The sequence below is a fragment of the Diabrotica undecimpunctata genome, chromosome 4 (assembly GCF_040954645.1).
Source record: "Diabrotica undecimpunctata isolate CICGRU chromosome 4, icDiaUnde3, whole genome shotgun sequence".
Classification (NCBI taxonomy): domain Eukaryota; kingdom Metazoa; phylum Arthropoda; class Insecta; order Coleoptera; family Chrysomelidae; genus Diabrotica; species Diabrotica undecimpunctata.
The window spans coordinates 120,043,164-120,062,329 of NC_092806.1; the positions used below are offsets into that span (position 1 = coordinate 120,043,164).

Sequence of the window (19,166 nt, forward strand, 5' to 3'; positions counted from 1 at the left end):
TAAATACATGTCCTGATTTATGTCCATGCATCTCTAAGCCAGCACATTCAAGCCGAACAAAGCATTCTCTCCAACAGCAAACCCAAAATGCATTTTTTTTTGCTATGTTTTTTATTCTAGTTTCTCCAACACCAATAACAGTGCAAAAAAATGTTAAACATACAGAAGTTTTAAATCCAGAGACAAAGAAGTATTTTATTCAGTACTTTTACTCAGGTCCAGGTTTTTGATTTTTGTTTTTGTTTACCGGCCTAGGGCTATGTCTTTTGATTTGTGTTGTATGAATCAGACTGGCAGTTATACTTTGTCTTTTCTTGTCTGAAACTTTATAAAACTCTTCTTTGAAAGCTTTGATGTAATTAGGCCTTATTTGCGTCTTTATGCCTGGTAATTTTTTCACTTTTCCTTTTTCCTCCTGTAACTTTTCTCTTTCTAGTCCCTTCATTTCAGTTCACCAACACTTACACTTTCATCTGAACCATCCATTCTCCTTTAAATAATAACGTAATTACTAATTATTTCTAAATATGTTACCAATTTAAACAGTAGTCATAAAAACTTAATACAAAACCCTTACATAACCTCAAATTTGCAGGACCCACTGTGCCAGCTAAGTGGCAGTGACAGCGCATCTATTATTTGGTTGCAAATAAGCTGGTTTGCATAGACCAAAACTGTGGAAATAAGTTGTTTTGTATGTAAAGGTGGTTATTAACATGCTGTTATCATTGGAAATAACTTTTTTGCATCAATCAGATAAACCACTTTGGCTACAACAGAACAATGCATTGGCATATCTAACTCAACTTTGATTTTTATGTGACTTAAGCCTGTTTGCATGTTAACTCCCCATGTATTGTGTATGATTGAAGACGAGTGTCTCTAGTCCGTGTCACAGTCAAATATTTCATCAAACTACTACATAAGGTGTAGTAATGAACTAGTGAGTGAAATAGAAGTGACCAGTGAGTGTAGTAGTGTCTAAAATAGTATTAATCTTAGCTCTAGGTTTAATTTATATATATATATATATATATATATATATATATATATATATATATATATATATATATATATATATATATATATATTATTATATATATATATATATATATATATATATATATATATATATATATATATATTATATATATATATATATAATACATTGGGACGTTTTCTCTTATTTACCGGGACGCGGTGTATAGGGGATGAGCACTTTCTCACTTAATATATCTTGCGTCGAGTACTAATGAGCTTCGAATCAGTTCAGCACTCTTACTCGTCGCACACATTCTCCGGCGGTCACGATTTTATAGCTAATCCTCCGCACCATGTCAAGGTGGAACAGTATGATGGAATTTGTGAATTATATCTTCTTATTATTAGTGATCTACAAAAATGACCAATAAATTTTCTTAGTTTAAAGTTTTTTTCTTATTTGTAATGGTTGTTGACTTTTATTTGTTCTTATTAAAGTAGGGTAATAATACTTTTTTACTGTACGGTTATTAGTTCTGAGTACTAATACTATAATACTTAATAATATATGTAATGCGTAGTATTGATACATTTTTGTATTTGTTTTGATCTTTAAAGTGTTAGGTAATTTTCTATTTAATAAACTGACCACACTGTGGTTATTCCTAAGTAACCTACGTCCATTAATAATTTTATTACATAAGTAGAGTGGAGTAAAATATAGGAATCATACTCTATCTACCACACATACATATTCGCATACTCGTATTGGCGCGAGTGAAATACCGTGGCGCAATATTCACATTCTTATTATTACCGTAATTTCCAATGCTAAACCTATATTTTTCTTTAGCTTTTGTTACAGTAAACTCCAAGATTAAGAAATGTGTAAACTTTGACTATTAAATAATAAAGAAGAAATCGGTTTCTTAAGTTTGGTTGCGGTGATAACATTATGTAATTTGTTGACGTCGCTTCGTAACAGATTTATGTTAAGGTACTTTCTTTTTCAGAATAACACACTTCTGAGTCTACAAATATTCCAGACCTATGGTTTATTAGTTTGGTATCTTATGTAGAAAACAAACATATCTTGATCAACCTGCGATGAATAATATTTCGAGCCGAATGTATTAACGACTTTATTACAATCGTTTTTAAATCAAGAAGTTGAAACCCAAAAAAATTACTGCTGGCGTTTAATTCGTTGACTGCCGATGACTCAAGAGTTAAGTCATGACGGTTTCTACTTACAGGCCGATGACTTAACCCTTGGGTCAAGTGCACCGTATGACATAATTGATTCAGTATAGCTTAGGCGTTCAAGAAGTGTTGTTTATTTTATTTCGGCCTACTGCTAAATATTTACAGTTATTTTATACAGATATTTACAGTTCTGGGTTTCAAATAGTTTGTGAAGTGCATTTAATCGGGACGGTGAAATTGCAAGATCATGTAGACCTAAGAGTGCTCGAAAGGACTATAAAAAACCTATAAATCTATGTAATTTATCTGAACAACAGTTGGAAGAATTGCTTAATTCCTCTTATAGTAATATCGAACTATTTTCAGAAAGTGGCAGTGACTATGAACCCGATGATGTTGAGCCAAGTTCCTACGAAGAAAAAGCCGTAGATGAAATTAATTTAGAAAATCTTAACGATTCACATGCTCGTTCAGATGAAAATATACGTGACATAAATAATGTGCTGTTATGAAGTGATTTACTAAATTTTAATAATTTTAAATTTTCTAGTAAACCTGGGCTAAAAACAAGTGTACTTACAGGTAACCTGTATGACTTTTTCCAATTATTCTTTACTGATGACTTTTTTGAACTTATAGTGGCGGCAACCAATACGTATGCCGAAAATTTGTTTTTGAGCGAAAAAACAAAAGAGCACCCCAAAATAACTACCTGGAAACCGTTAACCGTTTCTGTGGCGCACCCAAGGGGGATTTGTAGAATTAAAACCCTCCCCCCCCCCCAGGGCATAAGAAGTAAAAAATATATTGTATATGAATAGTAGGAAAATGTAACTTGTCTTTCACACACAATACAAAAATTCCAAAACGCTAATTGAATAATTAAATTACCACTTTAAATATGTAGAGCACAATAATTATTGTATAAATACACAATAATTAATAATATTTTTCATTATATTTAGATATAGGTACCTAATATTAGGCTTATGACAAAAGTAGACAGAATGAGTCTGTTGCAAGTAGCATGCACCTACAAGACTGTATCTACGGCGGCCTTGTGGACTATCACGGGTTGTGTTCATCTGAATGTGTTAGCAGTAGAAAAGAGACATCTCTATAAGAGAAGAAAACATTTGACAACAGCTATAAAAAAAAGAAAGGGAAAATCAATGGAAAGATGGCAAGAACAGTGGAACAACCAGGAAAATGTTGCACAGTGGACCAAGATGCTGATCCCGATCCTAAGGGACTGGGTCGATTGTCTGTTTTAGGGCGTTGCCTATACTGTTGTTACACAATGCTGGAGTGTAATAAATGTACAGTGGAGAGAAACAGAATGTATAAAGAAATAGGTATAAACCCTGTGACTGTAAGAGAGATGATCGTGAAGATGACTGGAAGTGCGGAGGGATGGAATAGTGTTCACAATTACATCCAAGCAGTCATTAAAAAGAAAAAAGAAGAAGAGAAACACCAACCGGGCCAATGACAGAGAAAAGATCCAATTACTATTTTAATGGAAATAAGCTGCAATTGAAGGTTAAAATAAGTTTATTGACGTTTGAATCTTCGATCTTGCACTGATAACTTGTTTATACTCCAACAATTAATAGAAAAAAGAATAGCGGTTGGTACCGAAGTAGATCTAGCCTTCATCGACCTAGAAAAGGCGTATTATACAGTTCCAATACTTAAATTGTGGCAAGCTTTACAACAACTCGACATCAGTCCATACATTTTAGAAATAATCACAGAAGTATACAGGGATAACACTACCTACCTAACAATCCAAAAAAGACTACCAGAGCCAATAAAAGTAACTAAAGGACTAAAACAAGGATGCAGTATGTTACCCTTACTGTTTAATTTATATATTGAGGCAGCCCTCCAAAATTGGAAAAACACGGCCAGGGAATGAGAATCCCCTTAGGAAATGATATACAGTTCTCCCTGAACTTTGCGGATGACCAAATCATCCTAGCTCAAGATTCTTATGATCTAGAATTTATGATTGAATTATGAATTTATTATGAATATTAAGACACGACCTACTATTAGAACGTTTGCAAGAAGTCGGTTTAGATGGAAAAGACATCAAATTCTTAAAAAACTTGTACTGGAACCAAAACACCAGAGTTAGGATCGAAGGTTCCACATCCGCAGAAGTAGAAATTAGAAGGGGAGTTAGACAAGGATGTGTTCTGTCGCCTCTGCTGTTTAATCTTTACTCCGAGTTTCTATTTAAAGAAGCATTGGAGGATTCCAAAGATGGAGTCAAGGTGAATGGCGTAAATATCAACAGTATCAGATACGCCGATGATACAGTGTTGATCGCGGATTCCGACGTAGGTCTACAACGACTCATCGACAAGACCAACTCGACCTGTGAGCAATTTGGTATGAAAATAAACATTAAAAAAACCAAAGTGATGTGAATCCGAAAAAACCAAAACGTACCTCAACCTTGCACAATAAATGGGCACATTTTAGAACAGGTCAATAGATTTAAGTACCTGGGATGTTGGATCAATAGCAGCCTAAATCCTGATCTAGAAATAAGATCGAGAATAGAACAGGGCAGAAAATCTTTCGAAAAAATAAAAAAACTGCTTTGTGATTCTCGAATAAAACTCGAAATTCGACTACGTTTATCAAAATGCTACGTCTGGTCGACTCTTCTATATGCAGTTGAAACGTGGACCCTAAAAACATCAACCGTAAATAAATTGGAGGCCTTTGAAATGTGGATCTACCGGAGAATGCTCAAAATTTCATGGACATCGCATACCTCAAACGAAGAAGTGCTGCATAGAATAGGCAAGAAAGGAGAACTTTTTAACACAGTAAAAGTTAGAAAAACATCATACCTAGGCCACATACTGAGAAATAATAAGTACCAATATGCCCAACTTAAGACTATCGTGGCTCAGAAACATCCGACAATGGACAGGGCTAAATTTTGAACAGCTAATAAGAACAGCTGAAGATAGAGAAGATTTTAAAATTGTAGTAGCCAACCTCCATTGAGGAGAGGGCACTTTAAGAAGAAGAAGAATTTATGATAAAGCGTCTATACAGAGAATATTGAAATGAGAATTTATTTAACTGTTGTGTCTTTATTTAATTTATAATGTCTTTAATAATTTATTATATTGTTCTTATCTTAATTCATTAAAAAGCACAATAATTTATATTAATTTATTTAACGAATTATACATAATTTATATAGGCGAACGTAACATTTAAATCGCGAGCGCGTCTTCAAAATCAACTGTTCCTTCATATAAAAATGTTTTATTTATATACATAAATCGCCGTTATCTCGAAAAGTCTAAAACCTTCTTGAGTAGACTGGACGGCGAAAACGGTAAGGGCAAACTGGATTTCCCATCGACTCGCCTCGAACTTTGTTTTTATAACATCGTGTGTCAGGTAGACATGACCTAGAAAATACTCGAATGAATAGCATATCAGTAATAAACATATTTACCGTTTTTGGGTCAGAATTTATCGTAACAATATGTAAAATGGGGGTAACAAGTTAGCATGAAGAAAAGAGAATATTTAGTTATCAATTCAGATGCAAGGTTTGAAGTGTGGATAGACGAGGACGTGGAAATCAAACAAGTGGAAAAATTTAAATATTTAGGTGCATACATTGCTAAGAACGGCTTGGGAGAAACCGAAATTAAACACCGAATATATCAGGGACGTAAAATTGTAGGATGTCTGAACTCCTTATGGTGGGATCGCAACATTTCCAAAAGGAACAAAAAAAGAATAGGGCAAACCATGATTGAATCAGTTCTTTGTTATGGTACTGAAGTATTGACAATTAATGCAGACCTGGAGAGAAGATTGTTGGCAGTTGAAATGGATTATTTGAGAAGAAGTGCTAGAACATCACGGCAGGAAAGGAATACCAACGAATCTATAAGAAATAACATGAACGCTACAGAAACGGTCATGACAGAATAGAAACAAGAGGTTCAAAATGGTTTGGACACCGGACTTGGAGACCTGAATGCCTGACGAACGCTGGCCCCAAAAACTTCACAAATGGAAGCCCTCTGGAAGGACAAAAGGAGGTAGACCTCGACGCTCATGGAATGAAGGAATTAGAAGAGCGATGGCATCGAGAGGTTTGGAGGAGGAGCATGCCTTGGACCGGGAGGATTGGCGGAGGAGAAGGGGAATACGGCGATAGCCGTAAAATGTATTGTATTTACAAGTTGGATTAATGTCAAACGTCAATAAACTTATTTTAACCTTCAATTGTGGCTTGTTCCCATTTAAATAGTAATTACTTCAAAATAACACAAGAAATAGCTTCAGAACAATAGATATGATCTAGATAAGAGAAGGGAGTGTTCTAAAAATGTCGTCATCCTTACAGCAGCCATCCCACTTTCGGAGTACGGTACGTGCCACAGTCAACTGCGCACAAGTAAGAGACAGTGGTTTTAGTTGGTAGGCAGGATAATAAATACCTGAATCTTTAGCACTGCTATCTTTAGTACTTTAAACTAAACTAAAACCCAAATTTTAGGGACTAAAAATGGAGGTGGCATAAAAAAATTTCAAACCCCCCCCCACTCAAACAAATTCTGGGTGCGCCACTGAACCGTTTTATCACTAAAAATATTTTTGGGTTTATGGTTGCACATGGGCAATATTCAATTGAATCGTATTTAAGATTATTGGAAAACAGACAACTTATACATTCTTCTATATTTTAGACAGTCTATGAGCAGAAATCGTTTTCTTACAATCTTAAGATGTTTGCATTTTTCGCCAACACCACAAGTATACTGCGCTATTAAGAAAGAACCCCGTATCTCCACTATAGCGAGTTTTAAGAAAAATGCTATTAAAGATTTTTGTTTAATCCCTTGAGCTTTTGGTACAATAATAACACAAAATAATTTAGGGTAGAGTGTGTAGCATCGTAGTTAATTTTTTCAAAAAAAAAATTGCAAAATTACCATATGGACATTAATTATGCGACATACGGGCTAGCAAAGCAAAGAATTATGTCTAGTTTACTTAGCTAAAACCACGTATTATCCAAATTTGTCTTAAGCTTGGTTTTAACTATGTAATTATTAAAAAATTGCCTCGAAAGGCAAAACAGTTAAATATTTTAATAATATTTTTTATGAACATTTGTTGAATAAAACATAAGTATTTACGAAAAATGTTTATTTAAAAATACAACATGAATAATTTGACCTAAGTTTTTTAATATTTGTTCTTTTCTCTTCTTAGCAATCCCAGAAGTTTTCGTCACAGGTGTGGGGTCCTTTATCCCAGATTTTAACACTCTGGCCTTCAAAAAGTCCATATCTATCAACTCCTCGCTATTGTCAATCTTAACGTGTAAAATCTTGCTCTTTCTCTTCACAATTACTTTAACAATTTGTGATAAGGTAAATACGTGACTCTATTTTCTTTAATTTTGACTGTGATGAAAGTCTTTCCAGATAAGAAAATCTGAATCCCCTATTTCTTTCACCACCACACGATTCAAATTACACATTTTAACGGCCTCGACAAAATCATGATAATCATAAACTTTCTTCTTTTTCTTTAACGATAGTTCCACTTGGTGGTGGAAACTATTAGCGGGGTTGCTCTATTCCTTAGAAAAAACGTCGCATATCGTTTTATCCTACGTTAAAAACCCGTATCTGCTGAGCATATACCAGGTTTTTACTACGAAGCGTTAAATGTCAGGTTTATACTAAGCATACTAGTCTTTTATACTAAGCATAATAGAAACTATTTTCTTTCATAAAATATTTAGAAATGAAAAATACGGGGTTTTCTCTATGTGAATATGTTATATAAATCATAATTATTCATATGGTGCAAATATCCCAATTTTTCAAATTTTGGAGACACGGCTTCTTTCTTAGTAGGGCAGTATACCAGCCAGGTTATATTTATTATCCAAATAAACAGCTTTCCTTAGACGAGTCAATGATTCTTTGGCAAGTGCGCTTAGCATTTAGACAATATATCAAGAGCAAGCGACAAATTTGGAACAAAACTGTATATGTTAACTGCACCAGATGGACTTAAATTAAAATTAACAATATACAGTGGAGCAGAGAAAGATATGCAGGGAGACAAGGGGCATGTCGCTCATATAGTATTTTCATTGATGGAAAATTATTTTGATCAAGGGCATTCATTGTTTATGGACAATTATTACAACAACCTTGCTCGCAGTAAAGAACTGCTAATTAAAAAAACTTACGTAATAGGAACGTTAAGATTAAACAGAAAAGGAAACCCGACAGAAGTTATAAACACAAAAATTGACTAAAGGGGAAGTTATAACTAAATATGCTGACGGAGTCGCAATAGGAAAATGGCGTGACAAGAGAGAAATATATTTTATTTCTACAGAATTTATTGGTGAAATGATTAGTCTACAGAACAAGAGAAGACAGATGATCGAAAAGCCGAATGCTATTGTGCAGTATAACAAAAACATGTCAGAGATTGATCGCAAAGATCAGATGTTGTCATAGTATGTCAGTAAACGGAAAACGATTAGATGGTACAAAAAACTTGGCATTCATACAATTTCAACGATGTTACGAAACAGGTTCCATTTATTCAACAAACACTCTAAAGAAAAATCTCTCCTATTACGATTTTCCGCATAAAATTATAAATATTTTACTATCAGAAATTGAGGAAACACCTGCCGATGTAGAAAAAAATAATTTTCAGAGCTCTACTACTTACCTTCCGGAAAAATACAATTCTGATCCCACGGGAAGACAAATGAGGAAAAGATGTAGTGTATGCTATGAGAATAATATATAATTTTTTGTGCTTTGTGTCCCGATAAGCCTGGGCTTTGCCTTGGAGACTGCTTCAGACTATTTCATACTATCAATATATATTAATTAAAACATTTTTTATGGTTTTTTAAATTTATTGTTGTTAAATACGCAATATAAGTTTATATTTATGATTGATGTATGTTGTTTTTATTTCTAAATTTAGAACAGAAAGTCACCAGGAGAAGATCAAATACCAAAAGAACTCTTAAAATATGGAGGTGATCATTTTGTACAATAACTGCAACTTCTTATTAATAAAATAATCACCACGAACAGAATACCAGATGAATGGAGGAGAGCGATCATGGTGATGTTCTTCAAAAAAGGAGATCAGAAAGACCCCGATAATTATCGAGCAATAAATCTATTAAATACAACACTCAAATTGACAACAAGAATAATAGCGACAAAAATAAACGAACGAATATCTCTGCAAGGAGACCAGCAAGGATTTCGGACAGGAAGATCATGCACGAATGCAGTTTTTGTAATAAGACAACTAAAAGAAAAGTCGCTGGAATACAACAAACCAGCATATATGTGTCTGATAGATTTGAAGAAAGCGTTTGATAGAGTGAGAATTCGGGACGCGATACATTTATTATATGAAAAGGGAATATCACTGGATTTAGTAAAAACCATTGAGAATATATATAGAAATAACATAGCTATGGTAAGATGTAAAGGAAATCTATCACAACCTATCAAATATGAAACTGGCATTAGACAAGGAGATTCGCTGAGCCCATTAATATTTAATCTGATAATGGATGAAATCATAAAGAAAGTTAAAAAAAGAAGAGGATATACAATGGGAGAAAAGGAAATAAGGATAATATGCTACGCCGACGACGCCATAATAACAGCCGAAAATGAAGATGACCTACAAAGATTTATTAAAGAATTCGAAGATACGGCGCTCATATACAACATGGAGATCTCAACAGAGAAAACTAAAGCGATAGTGGTATCAGCGGAACCGAGAAGATGTAAACTAGTCGTAAATAACAAAATAATAGAACAAGTGATGGAAACTGAATACTTGGGAATAAAACTGTCAAGCTACGGAAAAGTGGATGAAGAAGTACAAAAACAAGTAAACATGGCAAACAGAGCAGCAGGATGTCTCAACAACACAATCTGAAGAAACAAATACCTCACAACGGAAACGAAAACCAGGATATATAAATCAACAATAAGATCGATAATGACGTACACAGCGGAAACAAGAGCAGATACGGCGAAAACACAAAGACTACTGGAAACAACAGAAATGAAAGTCTTACGAAAAATAACAAACTAAACTCTAAGAGATAGAGTAAGAAGTGAGGAAATACGAGCAAATTGTGGTATAGAGGAAATAAACGCGTGGACCAAAAGAAGAAAAGTAGAATGGAATCAACACATCGAAAGAATGACAGAAAACAGAATAGTACGAATAACAAGAGACAAATCGCCAAATGGAAGAAGATCATTGGGACGACCGAGAAAAAGATGGTCAGACAACGTCAATTGAGGCTAAAAACCGAAGTAAAACAGACATTTTGCCTATTTATAAAGTAGGAAGAAGAAGAAGAAGAATTTTTATTGGTTTTTATGTCCATACAAGTAATACACTAGTATCGGTTTTTCCGATACTCTCAACATTCTTATCGGCATTGAACGTGTTAAAAGTCAAAACAAATCGCATATAGACAACACAAAACGCAACAAACTATCACGTGCACAAAAGAGCTCTATGGGTCAACTGAAAACAATTCTTGGCGAAGATCTACTCATTCATTGACATCATTTCAGATCGATCGAATAGACTGATGATCAATAGAGAAGAAAGGAAGGGGCCAAGACGTGACGATACTGTATCTATCCTCGTCTTCTCTGTCCATCGTATTCCTCCGCCAATCGCATATTTCCATGTGTTTATGCTTTCGTCGATGTTATTAAGGAGTGTTTACTGGATTTTTCTCTTCTCCTCTACACCATGAGACCTCCCATATTGGGATCAAGGAATGTTTTTCGTACGGAATTATTTTGCTCCATCCGCATGTCCTACTCACCTTAGACTCATATCTTCATGTGTATTACTCACGATATCTGGTTCTTGGTATATTCCGTAAGTTTTAGGATATATAGTCCGAGATATGACATCAGAACTTCATTAAAAGTAGTTTTTGATCCCGATATAAATGTGGAACAAAGACGCGACAAGATTTGGAAAATAATTTGATAGGATATGTGAAGGTTGTCACGCTTAAAAACCCACTGAATCATTAAGTATCGACGAAATAATTATTCCATTCTCCGGTAGGTGTCCAATTCGTCAGTATTGTCCCAATAAACCAAATCCTGTAGGGTTAAAAGCTTTTGTTCTGGCCACTCCACAAGGAATTGTACGTAATATAATTATATATCAAGGGGATTCAACATTTCCAGAATTATCTAGTGACGGTTTTGGATTAGGAGAGTCAGCTGTATTGTATCTAGTAAGATCACTGGTACCAAGACATAAAATATACTTTATATACCGATATTTTGCTACCACAAAGCTTTGTACCGAATTATTATCTCGTGGACTTTATGGAACTGGAACCAATATGAAAAACCGGATCCCTGAGGATTGTTTCATGCAACCAGAAAAACTTTTTTCAAAATCTTTAAAGGGTACTTATGAAATCAAAAATAGAGATTATGGCAAAATGGCCATCACACGGTGAATGGACAACAAACCAGTAATAATGTTATATACTATTTTTTCCTCAGGGAATATAGATTATTGTAAGCGGTGGTCAAAAAAAAAAATAAATCCTATGAACAAGTTTGCCGGCCAGAAGTAATTAAGGAGTATAATAAAAATATGGGTGGAGTGGATTTAGTAGATCGTATGCTTGCCGTTTGTCTGTCGCGTAGTCGTACCAAAAAATGGACAATACGGGTTATTTGCCACCTCATAGATTTAGCAGTCGTCAACGCTTGGCTTCAATGTAGACAGCGTGAAAGAAGTAAAGGCAGTGAAAATATTTGGCAATTGAGACACTATAAAATAAAATTGGGAGGGAAACTAATTAAACAAAATGATATGGACAACGATTGTGATAGCGATGAAGAAGATAAAGTTCAATTAATGCCTGAACATAGACACCAAAGAACGCCTATTACTCCTTTACCATCAGTTATACGAAGGTAAGAAAAAGCAATACACATGCCAGATTATGCCCCTAAACAAAAGAGATGCAGAAAAGATGGCTGCTCTATAAAGACAATAATATTTTGCAAAAAATGTTGAATTTTCTTATGTTTTACAACTGCAAGACGTTGTTTTAGTAATTTTCACGAAAATGCATAAATTTTATATTTTTATTATTTCAAACATTTATAGAATGTTCATTTTTTTGTTATAAGAATGAATCTTGTTTGTGTAGTCTTAACAATAAAAGACATATTAACTTCTTTAATAATTTTTCATTTTTTTACCTTTACTAATCTCGTAATATAGGCAACCAGAGTCCTATGAGAAGGATATTATTTTTGATTTAAAAGATCAACAACCTACATCTGTCCTTTATGTAGGACATTAATAAAATCAATATTTTAGGATTAAGATTTCTTTAAACATTTTTTCAGATACTTTTTAAACTTCCTTAAGCAAGTCTGAAAGCTAAAAATATTAAATTTAGAAGAAAAAAAACATTACTATAGACAGGAGGTTAAAGAAAGTAAAATCGATTTTAAAAATTTTTTTAGAAGTTGTTTGTTACGAGTTACATAAGCGGTATTGGATTGTCATCATTTATGGTAGATTATATGACTCAAAATTTTCACAGATTATTTCTTAAATTTCATAAATATATTGATAGATATTGACTAAAATATTTAAATTGTTAAATCTTTGATATTAATATATTTCCTAAAGATATCATCTCTGGTGTTCTTACTATGTTAAACTGTCAACTAACTTTAATAGTAATAACTTTCTTAACTCATGAGTGGATGATACAACATTTTTAATATGATTTTCGAACTTAGCACACTAAAATACATATATAAATATATAAATAAGATAGAGGTAATTTTATCAAAAAAGTTTTCTCATCGTTCGCCTGTGTTTTATTATTTTTACATCTTCAGCGTAGCAAACCTTATTATATTTTTCTTGTAATACTGCTACGCAACTATATACAGTTATTAACTCAAGACTGTTTTTTACAGAAATGTCCAAAATATGGATCGCAATGCTAGTGGCACATTTGACATTAGTAAAAATCTCTGCCGGGGGAAATATTTTGATGATTACGTTGGGAGGCACAAAATCACATAAAATTCCATTTTGGGAACTAGCGAAGGGCCTAATACCACGTGGACACAACATAACTTTTATCAATGCTTTTGCTCCAGATTTTCATTTTCAAGGATTAGAAGAGATAACGCCAATTAATTTAGTATATTACGTGAGAAATTTTACAAATTGGGACTTGGTAGGTGCTAGAATGAAAGGAGAGGAACCAGTTCCTCCATTAGATATGGTTAGGTATGCATCAGAGGTAAGTTGTATAATAAAAAAAAGACAAAACAGCTCAGCTTTTAGTTTTGATGTAGACATGATCAATTTATTTTTATATCCCCTTAAATATAACTAAATCAGTATAGTTTTCTATATGTATGTAGCAACTCCAACCTTTAGTAAAATCGTAATGGCTTCCTCACAATTAAAGATTTTTGGCCTAATTAATAACAAATACAAACACATATCATATTAAACATCAAAGCAACAGTGAAATATTGTCGCAAGTTACTATTGAGTATTTAATATTCAAAATTGATTATTAATTTAGTGTTGCTGATTAGGGCAATTTTGGTGATTTGTAATAATAGTAACTCATCCGTTATTTGATTTAAACATATTCAATGTTTATTAAAAACAATTGGGAGAATATCATGGTTAAAAGACCTGAGGAAATGGTTCTCCACAACAACAACTTAATATATTTAAAGCATCAGTTCATAAAATAATTATAGCCAGAATGATCGCCAATATTCTAAACGAATAGGCCCCAAAAGAAGAAGATAAAAATGTTAGATAGAATTATTTACAGGTTTTTGTAAAAGATCTCACTGTTGCAATTATACAACAGTCAAGTTAGTTAGTTATCTCATAACAATCTTTATCTTTGAAATTAGTATTGACAGGAAATAAAACAAAATTTATGTATATATTCTTTATTAATGTATTATTTTACTATAAAAATAATAAAATTAGTCAGTTTTCGGTCTCGTTTTGTGATTTTTATCAGAATTTTCTTCTTTAAGATCCTGATAAAACTTATAGTACCTTTCAGGTATATTTCGTGACTGGCAAAGAGACATAAGGTCCGCTTTTTTATTTTTTGGTGTTATATGCCTTTTCAATAATCATATTTGAGCTTTCAAACCTTCTTCCTCGCACTTTGTGTCTCAAAGCGAGAAATCTTTTAAATCCTTCATCGTATCTATTTTTGTAATAAAATTTATATGGGTCCTCGGACGAAACTTTTATCATTTTGAAAGTATTCTAGTTGCATTTTGTGCCTTGATCATCTATATTAAAAAATTTTCCTATATGTTATGATGCCTTCTTCGAATTCAAAAATTCTTTATTTGCATATTCCTTAACAATGTACGGTTTACCCGTTTTCTTAGCCAGTTTCATTACGGTAATTAGTTCTGCTGGTACAAAAATAGGGCTTTGTCTCACAATTCCCTTTTTTTTCTTTCTCTGTGCAGGCATGTACCGTTGGGATTTTAAACCAAGCGCTTCCTTTGCGGCTGTTTGCACGCTGTCTATTATATTTTTATACACTTCTTCCACGGATACATTGTCGATTATGTCTACTAATTTTTCATTTAGTCTTCGTTGATATAGTATTCTCGTACTTTCATGTTGTAAGCTGTCCAGGTTGTAATTTGTTGTGTTAACAATTTCTGTGTCTTCAGGTGGTTCTTTTGTTTTCTTGGATCTAAACGGAAAAACTATTTCGGGCTTTACCATAAAGTGATCCGAATCACATGATACTCCTCTATATACTCTTGTGTCCATTACGTGTAATGTTGTATTTTGTTTTGTAATCACGTAATCTATGATCGATTTTAAATTTCTGGTTACTTGGATCCATATATATTTGTGTATCTTCTTGTGTTTAAAAAATCCGTTTGTTCTTTTTAGCTGATGGTTTTCGCAAATTTGAATTAATTTTTCACCATTGTCATTTTGGGTTATTTGCGTATTATGGATTTCAAAATAATATGTCATATTTTGTTTTCGTAAAAATAAACATGTTTTTCGAAAAATCTCTGTGTTGTACTGAAAATACAGGTAATGTCGAGTACATTGAAGCAAAACTTAGAAAACAGTCAATTTGTCCAGATATCTAACTGTGGCTTACAACAGAACCACCCTCTGAGTCGAATCCTTATATCACAACCCGGAAGTTGTCGTAGAGGTATAGGAAAACCATTGAAAGATGGTGTGTATGAGACAAACTGGCAACAGTTGTTAGTGAATAGGACTGAATGACGAAAAGTACTTGATAATAAATTTCCTTATTCTTCTTTTCTTCTTCTTCTTCTTCTTTGTATGTAGAGATTACACTGTTTGTTTTTCAATGTGCCTCCATAAGTTGTTGTTCCATTATTTTCGTGGTCTTTCCACTGATCGTCTTTCTATTGGGGAACCGTTTTTCGCCGTCTTTACTACTCTACTTATTTTCATTCGTCTTATATAATCGGTCCATTCTACTCTTCTCTTTATTACCCAGTTCTTGATTGTCTCCACCTTGCATATACGTCGTATATCTGTACTTCTAGCTCTGTCCCATAGTGTCTTACCATCAATTTTTCTAAGAATTTCCTTCTCTGCTGTCACTAACATTCTTTTTGACCTCTTTGTGCCAGGTCGTGTTTCTGCCGAGTATGTCACTATAGGTCTGATGACTGATTTGTAAATTCTGCCTTTTATTTCATTTCCGATATTTTTATTTCTCCATATTGTTTCATTCAGGCAACTTGCGTCTCTGTTTGCTCTATTTACTTGATCTTCTACTTCTGTTTCAGACTTTTCATAACTAGATAGTGTGATGCCTAGATATTTAAACTCCATCACTTGTTCTATTATCTAACCTTCCAGATCCAATTTACATCTTAGTAAATTTGCTGTTTCACTTGTTCTATTATCTAACCTTCCAGATCCAATTTACATCTTAGTAAATTTGTGCAGCATATGTTGTAAATCATCTTCACTTTAAGAGAGTAGAATTGCATCGTCTGCACAGCAAATTATTTTAAGTTAATTTTCTCCCATTTGGAATCCTTTTTTAGTTCTTACCTTTTTTATTATTTCATCCACGATCAGGTTGAACAATAGAGGACTTTTATCTCTTTTTAAAGAGAGGTATTAGGATGCATGATATCCATTGTTTGGTATTCTCTTTTGTTCTATTATTTTTTGGACTAGTATTAATAGTTGTTTGGTCAAATCTGGTCCTCCGTACTTTAGAAGTTCATAGGGTATTCTGTCCTCTCCTGGTGATTTTCTATTTTTTAATTTCTGTAATACATTTCCATGACAAGAAAAGAAAAACGAAAAGATTTCGAATTTGAAAATAAATTCGGACTTTACCGAGAGTGAACACTTACTTTTAAAATTCATTCGCACAATCTTGGTATAAACAAAACATATAAACCACAACTTTTTTTTAAACGCAGAATATCCTAAAAGAGGCTTTGATCAAAGAATACCGACAAAATACGAATCTTGTGAAATATAAACAAACTATAAAATGGTTTACATTAACTTTGGCGACGTAAAGATGAATTGGAAGAATTCGGTGTTTTAATTCAATGGAAAATGAAATACACTAAAATATTCTTCGATTGCTTTAGCAAATACAATAGGATTTTAATACATATCCAAAGAATTTTCAAATGCTACAATATACAAAATTTTCCAAATAACCTGAAATATAAATCAAAAAAGAAATTTGAAGAAATGTTTTAGTCTTGTGTGCCATACCAGTTAGGTACTGACATTTCAAGGCGTTATAATGGCCGGGTGAGAGGTGAGGTATTGGACTCCAATATTTATAGTAAGCATTGCCTTCACAAATTTTTTAATTTTATTAATAGATTACACGCTAACGATAAAATTTAATTTTGGACCGATCTTGCATCTTATTCTACTCTAGAACAACACGAATTTTGTTATAGACCCCCAACCATAGACATGGCCACAGCGGGTGCTGCGGTTCTGCGTGGAACCCACACTAACTTACGATAGGTGCAAAAATTGGGATCGTTGAAGCAAAACTTTTAAAATAAATAAGTTACAAACTATAAATAAGGTAGATATATCTAATACGGGCCCCCTTTTGGTATTTTAAAATTGAACACCAGGATACAAAATTCTGCAAAAGAAAATGTTAAGAGCGATAGATTAAGAAGTTTTGATAAACTGTGTTTCATATATGAAAATATCATTGTTGGAAAGCTTACGATAATGGATAGAAAGCCGAAAAACGAACAACAGCTGCGATGCCGAATATTTCAAAAAAATCGCGAGGTAGATAAAATAATACTATCCAGAACATGATGTGGCAAGTGAATCGAAGAAGATGGACCTTTAAGTTTAATATAAATTGTGTTTGTAGTTAATAAAAAACACGTTATTAAAATATTATTTGAATGTACATATTTTACTATTTTCTTTAAATTCCAATTAGAAAGAAGAAAACTTGATTTCAAGAAAGAAGATGATCATCTATCTAGCAGTAGTGAAGAATACTCAAGGATTTACAGCGGAAAGTCGGATGTGATTGAAGTAATTTAAAGAATTGTACAACCTAATGATGATGACGCGTGAGAGGAGAATTGTGGGTAATGTGCATCATGTGGAGTTTGTGGGCCCACGCAAACTGCACAGGTACTAAAAAAGACATATACATACATGTGGGGCTTTTGTCGGTAGACGAATAATTTTCAAAATTTTAGTTTTATCTCGATTTTGTTGAATTTGGTTCAATTAAAATATTATTTTTACCTTTTAGTGTGTTTTTTTTTTCGCTGTATGACCGTTTTGACTCATTTTCATTGCTAATTAGAATATTTTTATAGGGACCGCAGTATGCATCAATTTTTCAAATGAAAAAGTGTTTTCAAACTCTTGAAAATATCACTTAAAGCCATGCACAACTAAATGAAGTATACATTGAATGCTCATATGGCATGAATTTCAGAGTCTACCTATTTTAAGAAAGTTAAAAACAAAATTGGTGTCCACTTTTGGGTACTTTTCTTTATGCAAATATAAAATATAGAAAATTAAAACCTTAGTTATCAGTATACTGTAATTCTCTTCTCAACAACCTTTCCAGTAATACTTAAATATTATATTTTACCTTTTAGCGTGAAAGATTCTATTTCACAATTTTATATATTCGTTTTTATCTACAATAGTCTTTAACCTACTCATATTGACCTGTATGATTTGATTTTATAGTAACATTTGACATTTAATTTTACATAATACTTTTATCTGTGTCACCATAATATTATTCGTAAACTAACTGTTATACTGGTAATTATAAATATTATTTAATAGAAATAAATTAAAAATTGTACATATTTTTTACAAATCTATAATAATATTGTGACTGCGTTCTTCTCTTTTCTCCGTATTATGTCCATTACTGAACGTTGGCTGTCATACTGGCTATCATAATTTTGTTCACTGCAGCTCTGAAAAGTGACAATGAAGACTGATTAAACCACTCACGTAGGTTATGAAGTCATGATGTTTTTCTTTAACAGGAACACTCTTTTCACATATTTTGCTCTAAATAATAAGATAGAGGACTCTATATCGTTCTTGGTGTCTCATGACATGGGTAAAATACTCTAATTTTCGCATTTTTACGATTTTCGTAAACTCTTTTTTTAAACGTTGAAATTACCTTTACCACTCTGTCATCCCAGCTCATGCGCAGTAGCCTTAGATACACCCACATTTCGAAAGCTTGAAGTTTATTTAAGTGATTTAAATTTAGTGAGCGTCAAGCTTTCAACTCTATACAATAATGTCAAACATTTGAC

The 19,166-nt window shown here is 33.0% G+C and overlaps 1 protein-coding gene across 2 annotated transcripts in view; it reads left to right on the plus strand.

Moving 5' to 3' along the window:
• The window catches only part of Ugt50B3 (UDP-glycosyltransferase family 50 member B3), a 100,796-nt gene that overhangs the window by 62,343 nt on the left and 19,287 nt on the right, over nt 1-19,166 (plus strand). For both annotated transcript variants that reach the window (XM_072530099.1, XM_072530100.1), the window contains exon 2: nt 13,257-13,588. In XM_072530099.1, coding sequence (XP_072386200.1) covers nt 13,257-13,588 — 332 coding nt within the window. The remainder of the gene's footprint in view (nt 1-13,256; nt 13,589-19,166) is intronic.